The sequence below is a fragment of the Callorhinus ursinus genome, unplaced genomic scaffold (assembly GCF_003265705.2).
Source record: "Callorhinus ursinus isolate GAN/ISIS: 27379988/994484 unplaced genomic scaffold, GSC_fseal_2.0 scaffold13, whole genome shotgun sequence".
Taxonomy (NCBI): domain Eukaryota; kingdom Metazoa; phylum Chordata; class Mammalia; order Carnivora; family Otariidae; genus Callorhinus; species Callorhinus ursinus.
Window position 1 is genome coordinate 32,744,193 of NW_027397075.1, and position 14,009 is coordinate 32,758,201.

At 36.2% G+C, this 14,009-nt stretch overlaps 1 protein-coding gene across 5 annotated transcripts in view; it reads left to right on the plus strand.

Moving 5' to 3' along the window:
• RABGAP1L (RAB GTPase activating protein 1 like) overlaps nucleotides 1–14,009 on the plus strand; it is a 762,700-nt gene that overhangs the window by 429,473 nt on the left and 319,218 nt on the right. For all 5 annotated transcript variants that reach the window (XM_025877662.2, XM_073900045.1, XM_073900044.1 and 2 more), the window contains one exon: nucleotides 13,140–13,253. In XM_025877662.2, coding sequence (XP_025733447.1) covers nucleotides 13,140–13,253 — 114 coding nt within the window. The remainder of the gene's footprint in view (nucleotides 1–13,139; nucleotides 13,254–14,009) is intronic.

Below are 14,009 nucleotides of genomic sequence, written 5' to 3' on the forward strand. Positions count from 1 at the left end.
GGAGGAGTGCTGTTTTCAGTGACTATTTAGATCATTGCGGCACTGCACTCCATAAAGCATTTAGCCTTTGCTAAATGGAAGGTAGATTTAAGCAAAATGTATGCTTTCTGTTTATCACGATAAATCTGTGTGAAGGACTCTTTGATTCTTCTTTCCTGTAAATCAGGAAGTTGGGGCACCTGGGTGGCTCAGTCAGTTAAGTGTCCAACTCTTGGTTTCTGCTCAGGTCATAATCTTAGGGTTGTAGGATCAAGCCCTGTGTCAGGCTCCCTGCTTGATGCAGTCTGCTTGGGATTCTCTGCCTCTCCCTCTCCATCTGCCCCTCCCCCTGCTCTCTCTCTCTCTCAAATAAAAAAAAAAAAATCGGTACGTTAGCATTATGAACTAAAATGTGCTAATTTGCTCCAAAGTTACCTTTTAGTAACCCCTAGAAGAACAGGGTTTTGAACAATGAGACCATTTGTTTCTTGTGGGTAAAAATGTTCACTGTGGCATTGGCCGTGGCAGTAGCCCTGTCAGATGACATTCTGTCCTAGGATGGTTTTTTATAACCCCTCTCCCCAAGGAGCCAGCTCTGAGCATTTCACAGGGCAGAAATGAGTGCCCAAGAAAGGAAGATTTGTCCAACCTAGTTTCCGTTTGTGGCTAAGTGTGGGATTTGACCCACCTTCCACTTAAAGAGCAACAACATGAGCTCATTCTTTATTCTCTTGTCTTTCTGCCTTGGTTTACCATTTTCTCCTTTCATAAAATCATTTATTCAACAATGATCTGTTAGGTACTAAATGTGTTACTGTATGACATCCTGTCTAGTGGCCCGGAGCTTAGAGGAGGTACGATATATCTTACCCCCAAAGCAATATGTAATAGGTTTGTATACATTTATACACCTTGGTGTTATTAGGCCATAAGGGAAGACAGCATTATTTTCACTTGGGATCATTAGGAAAGCACCACGGAAGAAGTCTATATGAGCCTTTATAAATGGACAGGATTTTAACAGGAGAAAATGTGGGAAATAGGGTCATCCAAGGCAGAGGAAATTGCACAAAAGCATTGAAGCTTGAAATAACAGTGCAGTTTTGTGGAATGGGATGTGATTCAGATGGAATGGAATAAGGTTTTGTTTTGTTTTTTGAGGATAGTGGGTGCAACCACATTGTAGATGGATTTGAATGCTACACAGGAGCAAATCAGCACTTTAGGTAGGTTAACCTGAAAGTACTGTACAGGGTAAAGTAGAGAAAATCTTCTCCGTCATGATTTAGAGGCCACTGTCATAGGCTAAGCATAAAGTGATAATATCCTGAATTGTGGTGGTGCCAGAAAAGGACACATGTCCTAATTGACCTAAACAACGCTTGGTTTGTCTAAAGAATAGTATTACTTATTTTCACATTGTGACTAGTTGTTGATTATGCCTAATTACTTTGCAACATAGGAACTGTTATGTGTATGTAACTTGGTATCAGCCACTTAAAGCTTTGGAAAAATGAGAGAGCTTTTCTTTGTAGAACCAGGTCTAAATAAAGAAACAGTGCCAGACAAACACCTGGGAGGAACCCTCCTTGCAGCCCCCATGACTACTGAACCAAGTCAAAGCACAAATGGCAACTTAATAAATGAGAAATAGGTGGGATTACTTTTGCAGTTTCTTAGTATTTAACCAGTTACATTTTCTTTTTTAGAAATTTAGACTTTAAAAATCATCTCTTAGTAACTTGGGTCTATGGCCCTCTTAGCATTTAAATCAGAAGCTAATATGGATATTGATTAAAGGGGCCGAGTAGTGCTTCAAAAGTGAGAAAGACAACAGCCATGTCTGTATGTTTCTCAGGTCAGTGTTATAGAACCTAAATAACTAGCAGTCTAGAAGATAGAAAAAAAATCCTCATTCATGTGTATCTTATAATCTTATGAATAGAATAGAAGACGTTACTCTATTAATTTATAGCTTCTAAAAGGCCCTCAAATAAAAGAGGAGGATCTGTATCCTCCATTGATTTCATATGGTATTAAGAACCTAGTAAAGAACCTGAGCCTGTTAAATACTATGATCCTGAGATGCAATGAATAGGAAAGAATTTTCTGATTCTTGCCTAACTGTGATCTCAGTCTACTACTTCAAGCTATTTTACTGAGAAAGAGTTAACATGTAAACTCTGAAGGTTACTGTAGATTTCTAAAACATCATACTTAATGTACTTTGCCTCTGGTAGGGTTTTGAACACATTAATTATGTGATCCATCTCTTGTCATTTTTGAAGTAAAAGGACTGATTTTGAAATAATGCAACATTTGAATGTATCTTTATCTTTTGTTGCTTTTCATATAAAATGAGGTAAAACTCAGTGAGAAAACCCCAAACAGCTTTTTGTTATGATGATTTTTGCATTCCAATGGTGGCATAATTACTAATTTCTTTTTTAAGATGGAGATCCATTTGTTTTTTTCTGTAGTAATATCTGTAATTATTTCCATGTGTCATCTTTGGCATTGGGAGTAAGGACATTTTGGTATACATTTTGCTGTGAAGGTTTGGCTTGTAAGTCTATGAGTACTTGTTATCAACTTTGATTTGGGGCAGATTATTTCCTTTTGCTACTGCATCTAAGTGAGGTTCCAAGAGAATGTAGAACTCAAAGCAGAAATTATAAAACTTGAGTCTTTCCATCATGGAGAGTATACACTTAACATGCCTGCTTCCCTTATTTTGATTTATTTAGCATCCATTTACTAAGTACCTACTAAAGTCTCCAGTGCCAGGGAAACAGATAAATAATAACTGATCATGGTCTACCTAGAAGTGATAGCCAAGTGTGGATATTCAGGAATGTGTACCAGTTAATTAATACAACTGAATGGAAGACCAAAGGACCAGTTGATTAAGGGAGGAAAAAGGGAAAAGATGACTTTCAGAATAACTCTTTGGATGTCAGCTCAGACATGAAATTTCACTCCATTGAGACTGAGAATATAAAAGGACACCTGATTAAATGGGAAATTCTGATTTGAGTTTTTGACTTGTCAAGTTTTAGATGTAAAATGATAGATCTGTTAGACCAGTAGTTCCTAGATAACAATTTGTAGACTTTTGCTTATGGCTCTGTAGGGATTTGTTAAAAATACAGCTTGCCTGGAAGTACTATAGAGATTTTGGTAACTTAAATCTAGGTGAGATCTGGAGATATGGGTTCCAAAATAGCTTCTCAGATGATTCTGATAATTGTTAAGGTTTGGCATCTACTTTAGTAAAGAGCAAGGAGAGAGAAGACAGATGGTAGCTGAAGTCACAGAAATGGATATGATTTCCCAGGAAGAACATGGAAGGTGAGCAGAGAACAAGGCTAAGGATGTAACACCATCAGATAAGGACTACCCAGACAAGGAATCAGCGAAGAAACTAAAAAGGAATATACTGTGTTGAGGAGTTGGAATATATATTTACCTAGATCCCCTAAGTCTTAGAATAGTAATGCTCATTTCTGAATCACTATAGAGGGAAAAAAAAGTATAGAATAAAAATCTCTAGGTTTCTACTCATGATTTATTCCAGAAAGGATTAATCAAACTTCAAATGTACCTTATTGCAAAAAACATTTTTTTTCTATTTCCAGAAAAATCTGTTGGAGAAACAGAAATTGACCCTCTTGAATAGGGAAAATCGAACAGATTATCAGAAAAGAAAATTATAATATTAATTAGGATTTGTAAAACAAAAAAATGCCTTATAGTACAGTTACTAGATGGAATTAGAACATTTAATTCATTGAAATAAGCTTTATAATTGAGAACTAGAACTATTATAGTTCTCAGGAACAATCTTTCTGTTCTTAAGCCTGTTTCTTTTGTTATTGTTGTGTGATCAGTGCATCTTTTACTCCTGCGTTAGTAAAAACTTGGGTTAATGGAAATGTGCTGCTATAAAAAGGAACAAAATGGTAATTATGTAACCTGACTTGATATAAAAATTAATTGCATTTTTCAAAATCCATATCCCAGTGTGAAGAACTTTATTGATCTTAAAGGATTTTTAAAGTAGATACATTGTTGACATTTACTTAGGGATGTAGTTATCGTTCCCTTATACTCACTCTCCTTTTAGGTTTCAGGTGACCCTTTATGTAAGTGAATTATAGAATCACTTCAGTAGTTGTCTGTTCCCCTTTTAATTTAGTGATCTTCACTAATCACATTTGTATTTTGGGGGAGCTCAGTGAACACGTGGTCAAATGGCCAATAGTGGTCCCAATATTTTTAACCTGTAGGGTTCTCCATTAAAGGTGATTTTTCATTTTACTTATTTTGTTTATTTTAAGAGAGAGAGCTTGGGGGGAGGGACAGAGGGAGAGGGAGAGAGAGAATCTCAAGCAGGCTCTACGCCCAATACGGAGCCCTATGTGGGGTTCAATCTCACGAACCTGAGATCATGACCTAAATCAAAATCAAGACTTGGATGCTTAACTGACTGAGCCTCCCACCCAGGTGCCCCTACATTAAAGGTGATTTTTTGAAAAAGTCATCTGAATTAACACAGTATTGTGGGACTGTTTTATTGTGAATAATATTTTGTCATAGAGGAAATGAAAGGCAATGATAAATATCTTTGAATAAGCAAAATTTACTGATGAGAATACCATAGTGAGATTTTCAAAATTATTAATGTCCAGCTTGTGAAGAAGTTAAAGAGGGATCATAGTCCACATAAGACTGCCATCACTTCTGACACTAATTTTAAGTTCAGGGTGTTACCAGAATCACTGTGAGGTTCAATAATTCACTAGAAACACTCAAAGAACTCAATGGAAGCTGTTAAACTGATGGTACCAGTGTATTATAGCTAAAGGATACAGATTAAAGCCAGCCAAGGGAAGAAGCACAAGCAGAGTCCAGGAGAAATGCCAAACATGGAACTTTTTTTTTGTCTTTTCCCCATGGAGTCATCAAAAACATAGCTTTCCTGGCACCAGTGTGTAACGACATACATGGAATATTGCCAGCTTCATTTAGGGAAGCTCACTTGGGTCTTGTGCAGAGTTTTTATAGGGGCTTATTCATGTACTGCCCACATGACTGGCCTTTAGTTTTTTAGTCCCTTTACAGATAGAACTAATGCTGCATGACCCTAAGCCCCATGATAAATCACATTGTTAGATTGTTGGGTGACCAAAGCCCACATGCAAACAAAGACCTCCTATCAGGCATGGCATTCCAAGGGCGTACAGATCACCTCCTAGTAACTAATGATAAAGGCCACCAACTCTTTTTGTGTAAGGTTAATTCTTCACTACACACTAATTCTTTCAGATAGTAAAATCAGATGAGATCAAAATAAAACAAGAGTTCACAAAACTGACTACAAAGACCATGAAATGACATGGCCAGATGAAATGGTTCCTTGTGGTCCACAGAACTGTTAAAACATCTTCATTCAAGATTACCTTTCCATATTCTGGATCCCACTCAACTTGCCCCTCTATGATTCTCTTCTATAGACAATTAGAGTCATATCTCCCGGGCATGCCAGGAGTAGTTTCCTGCTTTGGAACCTCTGCTCATGTCACCTTGTTGTAGCGTACAGTCGACTCTTGAACAAAATGGGTTTGAACTGCTCTATGGCCCTCTTAGCATTTAAATCAGAACCAATTTTATCTGATAAATACAGTACGGTACTGTAAGTATATTTTTTCTTCCTTATGATTTTCTTAACATTTTCTTTCCTCTAGCTTACTTTACTGTAAGAATGCAGTATATAATATGTATAACATACAAAATATGTGTTGTTCAACTATGTTTTGGTAAGGCTTCCAGTCAATAGTAGGCCATAAGTAGTTAAGTTTGAGGGAATCAAAAGTTATAGGTGGATTTTTTTCATGGGGAGTTTGTGCCCCTATCCCGAGATTGTTCAAGGATCAACTATATTCTCTTGAGATCTTTCCATTTTGTTGAACCCATCCCGTCTATGGTAGCCAACCCAGTCCTCATCTTCTGAGAAGGCCCCTTTCACCAGTGAACCCTTCTACAGTTACTTTCTTTGCCGAATTCCTATAGCTAACTTTGCCCATATCATTTATTTAGCTGTTAGCATATGTTTCCTTCCAGTATATTTGCACCTATACCTTGTCTTAACAAGATCTTAACCTCTTGCAATTTAGGGATATTATGGCCTATAGCCTATGTTTTTTTTTTTTTTTTTTGATCCCGTAAATCCTAGTATAGTATCTTACCAATGACAAGTGTTAGATAGATGTTTGGTAAACTTTCATATAGACATGTGCAACCAGGAGGATATTATTCAAATATATGAATTAAAACATCTTATAAAAATGATCTAAATTATACTTATAAATTTATAAATATAAAATTTATAAATCTAAATTATACTTATAAATTCCTGAGGTAGCCATGTTAATCCAGAAAAATATTGGAATAATTTTTGGCAATTCATTGAAGACATGTATCTAGAGAAATTCATGGCAATTCGTGAAGAAAGTATCTAGAGAAGTATTGCCATTCTGCTCCCATCTCAGGGCTTTTCCACATGAGTTCCCCTTTGCCTATAATGCCCTTTCTCTAAATAGTCGAACACTCAGAAAGGCAAAACGACCGTACTGGAAATATCAGCCTTCTCTCCTCACTCACTATCTATTTACCTTGTTTTATTTTTCTCATTGTACTTTTCTCTAGCCAATATGATATACTTGTTTTTTGTCTCTTTTCCCTGCTACTAGAATATAAGTCCCATAGGAAAGGACATTGCCTTGCTAACAGCTGTATCTTCTGCACCTAAAATAATGCCTGATTCTTAGTAGGTACTCAGAACTAAGTATTTGTTGTATACATAAATGAATTTATACATAAATTAATTTAATAACACTAAACAACAAGTAGAAAGTTTAATTTTTTATGTACATTCGATTTTTATGTCATTTGATTTAAGAAGTTGTAAATGAGGGGCACCTGGCTGGCTTAGTTAATTAAGCGTCTACCTTCAGCTCAGGTCATGATCCCAGGGTCCTGGGATCAGCCCTGCATCAGGCTCCCTGCTTGACCGTCTCCCTCCCCCGCTCTCTCAAATAAATAAATAAAATCTTTAGTATATGTGCTGCCGAAGCGAGCACAAATAAATAAAATCTTAAAAAATAAAATGTAATTGAGCTCAAAGACTTTCAAAGAGAAGCATTTAAAGTAATTGAAGGAGTGGTAGAATGGCTAAAATTATTAAGTTATTAATAACTAGGTATGTACATTATAAAGTTATAAAATGTAAAGATTAGGTGAAAATAGGCATTTTAATCAAATGCTAGTTATTTAGAGGTGTTCTTTAGTTTTGTGGAAAAATAAAAAGTTATTTTTATACAATGGGAGTAAATATGAAGCTCTTAAATTATTTATTTCAAAGGGCTTAAAGGGCTATTTTGATAAAAATCATAATTTTTTAAAAAATAAGACAGAAATGCATCTTACTTTGGAAAATAACACCACTGAAGTTCAGTTACCATGCTTATTCCAATAGAAGTTGCAGAGTTTATCACTGCTCATTGAATGAGCTTCCAAGCCTAAGTGCCTCAGTTGAACCTTTATTTTGGGATAATGAGTGGTTAGCAACCCTGGAATGAGGACATACCCATATATGGCCATAGATGCATTTGGTGGGTGTATTGGGAGTCTGAAAGTAATCCCAGGTATTTGTCACAGAGAGTCATCTCTGCTCCGACCTAAATTTCATGGGCTCTCTGGGAAATCCAGGCTGTGCCCATAGGCTGCAATGCTTCTTAGTCTTCCAGTCTCAGAAGAATGCTTTATTCTATTCATATTTCCCATTCCAGTCCTGGCACTTCCTTCAAGATCAAGGTATCTATTATGAATATTGGCCAGTCTTAGAGATAACACTTCTTCCTGTCCCCTTCCTTCCCCTCCCTTTAGTTCTTATTGTTGCTTCTCTCCCTGAAGAGATTTCTTTCTAGCTGAAGCCAGAATGTGGCTTATATTTTTGACCTTTGTGTCAGGCTTTGATTCTCAGACATTTGGCAGCATGTGTGTTCAATGCCTGGGAAACAGGTTGCTTACAATATGATTTAGTTAACATTTATTTCTTTGCTTCCATATTATCCCACTTATGCCAAGGCTCCCTGCCCCCCACCTGCATATTCAAGGATGAAGACTGGCAATGATCCATTTTTTTGTGTGTGTTACTGTTTCTCGCTCATAATTTCAATAGCATGTTTGAAACTAGAATGCACTTTCATATTTTCTCCTTTTATCTCTGCCTCTTTGGATTTTTGGCAAACATCAAGGCAAATAAATAAGACCCACCACTGCAAACCCATCTGCTTTCAGGAACGTGTAAGCCGACCAGTTTGTGATGTTTTACCATAGATCTAGCTCCAACACAGAACTAGAGGATCCCTGTGAAGTAAGAATAGAAGGCACGTTCTAAAGTCAAGTATTTTTTAAGCTCTGAATCATTTATCTGCTCACTGTGAGTAGGTGTGGTCTACATTGGCATTTTTAATAACACAAATTGGCATGATATTTATAAAGTTGAAATAATTTTGTGGTAGATGAAAAGTGAAAAGGCAGTTATACTTTGGATTTGGCAATACAGAATAATAAGAAACTCCTCCTGGTTGTGTATATGCTGTCATAGTTGTAAAAATGTAGCAAATTAAAGTATAGCTAAGGTGTTCATTTATCGACATCAGTTTCACACTTCATCTGGTGCTAAGGTCACATGTAAAAACAATCATCTGCAATAGAATACTTTTCCAGTTGTTGACAGCCCATAAATTGTTTTATTAAAAAAATAATAGGCTACGGTCATCCAAACCTGTCTTCCTAATACTTGTTGACTCTTGATTGCTATATTCATTTTTTTTCTCATAACAAGTAAGTGATGATTCTGTTGGAATAGGAATTAAGAGGATTGCAGATATTTTAGGGCATATATATGTTACTAGAAGAACAGCTCATGTAATACTCTTGGTAGCAGGCTGTAAATTGAATCCACTTAAAATGATCAAAAGTTAATCGAGCTACTTATACCTCTTAGAGTTGGTTTGAAATTGATTTTCAACAAGCCAAATTATATCCTCTATTGGAGCATGGATTTTATCACACTAGAGATGATGTCTTTTTTGAAAATAAAAAGATAATTTAGTCTTGTGACTTAGCAGTTTGGAAATTAAAGAAAATCCTTCAAAGGTAAACTAAATAGAAATTTAGTTTCTATGTGGTGGTAGTGTCAGGGCTGTGGGGTGGGGAGGAGGCAGATAAAACTCATCTTTTAAGACTTTCTTTCAAACCTCTCATAGTTACTCTCTGTTTCTGGTCCGAGTCCACTTTTGTGTGTGGCCCAACCTGACTGCTCCTTAGATGGGATAGATGCTATCAAGGACTTTGCCTACCAGTTACATACTTGGTGTTGATGGTCCATAAGGAAGGCATGTGAGAGAGACAGTGATGTTTGTCCTCTTCATAACCATGACTTCGACCCTTCTCTGATTCTCAGAAGCTAATGTAGTGATGGACATGGTAACTACTCTGGCACATTTAGCTTCTACCACACCCTGTCCTTTCCATCCTCCTCCTGGGTTGTGTATATCTTTATTTCATGGATATATGCAAGGCTGGGGCCAGAATGTGTATCAGTTGATAAAAACATTACTTTATGCAAATAATTATTCACTTTTGCTTTTATTCATTGGTTAGTATAAATAAGGATAATTTAAGACACATAAGATACATGATAGGAAATTCATAATGGAGAATGTATGTATTAAAGTGTCATCATGCTGAAAGCTCTATTCATAATGTTCATGATATCCAAAGAAAAACAGTGGTTTGTTTCATTATTTAAAGTGTACACCTGCAGGAAGATGTCTAAAATATATTTTCACCAGAACATTTAAACAGTTAAATGTGATTCTTAAGGAAAATGGGGAATAATAATTGACATTACTGTTTTTGTTTCTTTAATGAATACTCAGTTTATCCTAGGCAGTGTGCTTATAAGTAAGCACTTTGCATGCATTATTTTATTCTAAATGACATAAATTTTACATTATCCCATTTTCAAGATGAGAAAACTGAAGTTTAGTGAGATTAAATAACTTGTTTGGGATCCTATACATATTAAGTCGAGTAGTCAGAAATAGAACCAATGAGTTTGACTTCAAAGCCACTAATCCACCATACTGGACTGAAGATCAGAATGGGAGGTGCACCTACTGGGAAGTAAATTGCGGGTCACATTGTGAACCTCTCTGGATATTGGTGAAGTAGCTTCCCATGAAGGAGTGACTTCCTTCCTCTCCCCATTCTGATGATAACCTTTAGGATTTAAAGAGACTCTGCTTATGGGAACCTTCTACCTAAATGACCTCCTCTCTGTTTTGGTTGTGCTATAAAATGTTTCTAGCCATATTTTTTCTTTAAAAGGGTTTTCACATGAACCCTTTTAACTACAGATATTTAGATGGTGAAATATTTGGCCTCTTTTTTTCCTTCTCTGTTCATTTTATTTCTTATAAAAATTCACAACCCTAATTGGAATAAGTCTAAACAGAAAATTAATATTGAAGAGAAAAATCATCATTTTACCTTCCTTTTACAGAGCATTAGCTTTGATTAAAATATTCGTTGAAAGAGTGAGTGAATTTGGGACTAATCTCCCACATCTCAGGTCTGGATTCCTGAAATATATACTGTTCTTACTCTCATCAATAATTGGGAGATAATTAATTTTAGCTTTGAAAACGTGATTATTGTCTCTAGTACACAATTTCATTCATATTAGTCTGTTTGTAAGACTCTAGTGTACCTCCTGACCTTCAGTTATGTGAAAGGAATTAGTGAACAATATAGCAAAACATTTTATTTAGTTTATAAAGTGGAGTTCCAAAAATTGTTCCCTTAGTCAACTGAGAGCAATATGTTGGAAGAAAACTCTAGAAACACACATATGTAGAGAACATTTAAAAGTAATCCTAGGAAGGGAAGGTTCATTAAAGTCAGGGTAAGTTGATTTTTATTTTCATTTGATTTTTTGCCCATTTATTTTTAGAAACAAATAAGGAAGATTCAAGTATGCATAGAAAAAAATTACTCAGTATTATATAAAGTTACTTTCTAGAAATTTTTAATCAATTTCCCTTTCTCTGAATCAGACTGTTGGTACCATTTAAACACAGTATGATGCCAAATGAGTAGGCAGTTTCTAGTGAATATAGTCCAATGATTTCTCTCCCTTAACATCTTGAAAAGTGTAAAAAGAGTTATCCTGTGAACCACTCAGCACATGTTTGCCCCTGAAATAGTTCAGCAGTGGCAGTAGTAACATTTTTATTGGCCATCTTTTCAAATAGCTCCTAAGTGGGAACTATTACTGTGTGGAAAGAGAACCTTTTTATTAGGGAAAACCTGGACAGTGAAAACTTTCTTCTACCTGGTACCAGATCCCCTACTAAAGGGATCTCCTACTTAGACTCTATACCAGACCATAGCTCTTTATACATTACTTTTATATTCACCTTGTTCTGTGCTCCTACCTCCCCTCAAAATTTTCTCTATCCTTAGAACCTACATTTCCTTTATAAATATAAGCTTTCTATGTATCCTCTTACTTAAGGTATGATTTTTTTTTCAAGTTTCATTTTTATTCAGCTGTAGCACTGCATTCCTCTAAGCCATCAGAATTTCCTCTGGACTGATTTGCAATGTGTTTGGTGTTTGCTAGCAAATGTGGGACATTCCAGTTTGTGTCCTTTCTCCACATGGTATAAGATCTAATTACCACTCAGCATGAAATAGCAGTTGAAATGAAAAAGGCAGCAAGAGAAGGCCCTGGCTTAACTTAGAGCTAATCAGCGACTTCCTTCTTACATACTTCTCAGCTGCAAAGAGAAAGGGAGCTAGCACTCATTAAAGTAACTCATGTATTAAACATTTTTTTTTCTCTTCCTTGATTTTAACTGAAATGGGGGATTTGTTCAAATCTTCATGGAAGCAAGACATTAAATGACACTTTTAATTTGCACTAGTAGTCACCGATGCTTCCTTAAACTGTGCAAAATATTTTCATCATCAGGGTTGCCAGAAGTGCTCCTGTTCTATTTTCTTGACATTGAAACAGATAAAACAAACAACATTTATGGGACTCAAATAAAATCAAATGAATGATTAATCACTTTTTATAAAGCTTAGAATTATACTCAATTTTGAGCTTTTGGATCCTGAATTTGTCTTAAAAAGAACCTCTAGATTTATCTTTAAAGCATGTGTCATCTAATATAGTAGTTTTGGGGCTTTTTATTTTCTGGAGTGAATGAGTTAGGTAGTTAACCTCTCAGGAGGAAACGATTGATATCTTTACTTTTTAAATTACTGTGGTCTGAGTTTTCACTTATCAGATTATCAAAAATTTAAGAAGTTGGATAATATGCGGTATTGGGCAGATATGGAAAAACATCTACTCCACCAGTGTTTGGAGTATGTATCATTACAACACCTCTGGAGGGAAAGCGCCTTCATCAAAAATGGCAATGTATATACCCTTTGACCTAGCGGTTCCACCTCTAGGAACCTGTTCTTGAACACGTATGTATAAAAATGTTCCTAGTGATAATATTTGTAATGTAAATAGAAAAATGCAGAAAAGTCATTAATAGGAGAATTAAACAAATCATGGTATGTCCCTATCCAGATACCTCATTCTTTTTGATAGCTGCCCTTAAAGAGAATGAAGTACACTTGAGTGTATTGATTAGGAATATTCTATAAGTTATCCTATTCCATGAAAGTAGCAGATAGTTTTCTTCTATTTGTGTTTCAAAGAGCAGAGGCTAGAGATGTGTTTATACAACTTCTCTCCCTCACCTCCCTCTCCCATAAGCATATATTCACACATCTATAGATAGATAGATGGATGAAGGATACAAACGAAACTGCTGGTAGCATGTATATGGGACTATGGGCTTGGAATGGGACTATGGGCTTGGAATGGAAGGTGGATATTTTTGGTGGGGGCAGCATACTCTTTTGTGCTATTTGAGTTTTTTTTTTTTTTTGGCATGTGTATTTATTTTTCAGTTAAAAAGAAATTTTAAATTAATGACCAGGTCTACTTTTTTCTGTTTTAGGACTCAGCCCAGGAGAGTGTTATCACTCGAGATATTCATCGTACATTTCCTGCCCATGATTACTTTAAAGATACTGGAGGAGATGGCCAGGAATCACTCTACAAGATCTGCAAGGTAGGGCCCTCCACCTCATTTTTTCTAACTTCTTTTACAGGGCCATATTTTAGGAACCCATCTTAAAGACTTTTAGATTTTTTTCCTGTCTTTATTTCTTATTTGCACTGTGCCCTATTGATGCTGGACAGCCAAAGTCCCTTGCCAAGAACTCTCTTGCATGAGAAAGAATTCAAGAGCAAGGTGTTTAGAGAAAGGGACAAAGACTTATTAAGTCTAGAAGTAAGAAAGCTATTTCACAAAGTAGCGACCTCTCATCCTAGGTGAGGAAGAGGACCCTCTTTGCCTCTAATGAAGGTTTTAAGTTTTTAAAATTAGCTAATGGTATAGGGAGGGGCTTACTCTGTAACTTTGGGTTTATCATTTACATTGGGTGGTTAGTTTTTCCATTGTTTTAGGGTTGCAAAGTTACCTACAGGGAGCAATTTGAAGAATGTTTAGCTTTTACGAATGTCAAGCTTTTAGTGCTGGAGGGAGTGGAGTTTTATGGTTTTCCATGAATCAGATTTTGTGAATCTTTTTATGACCTGCTGGCTTTTAGGTTAAGGGTCAACCTAAAACCCAAATGACTTTACTTAGGTCAGCTTGTCTCCTGAGTCTCCCTTCCCTCCTGCCTCAGTGTTCTCTGCTCAGTACTGAGTCCTGAAGGCAACTTCTTGGCTGTGTGTTCTATGTATCCTCATCGGGGAGGGGGTGCGGTAAGGCCTCATTTTGGCTCTGCTGCTAACACAAAAGGAACAGAAAGTCCTCTCAGGT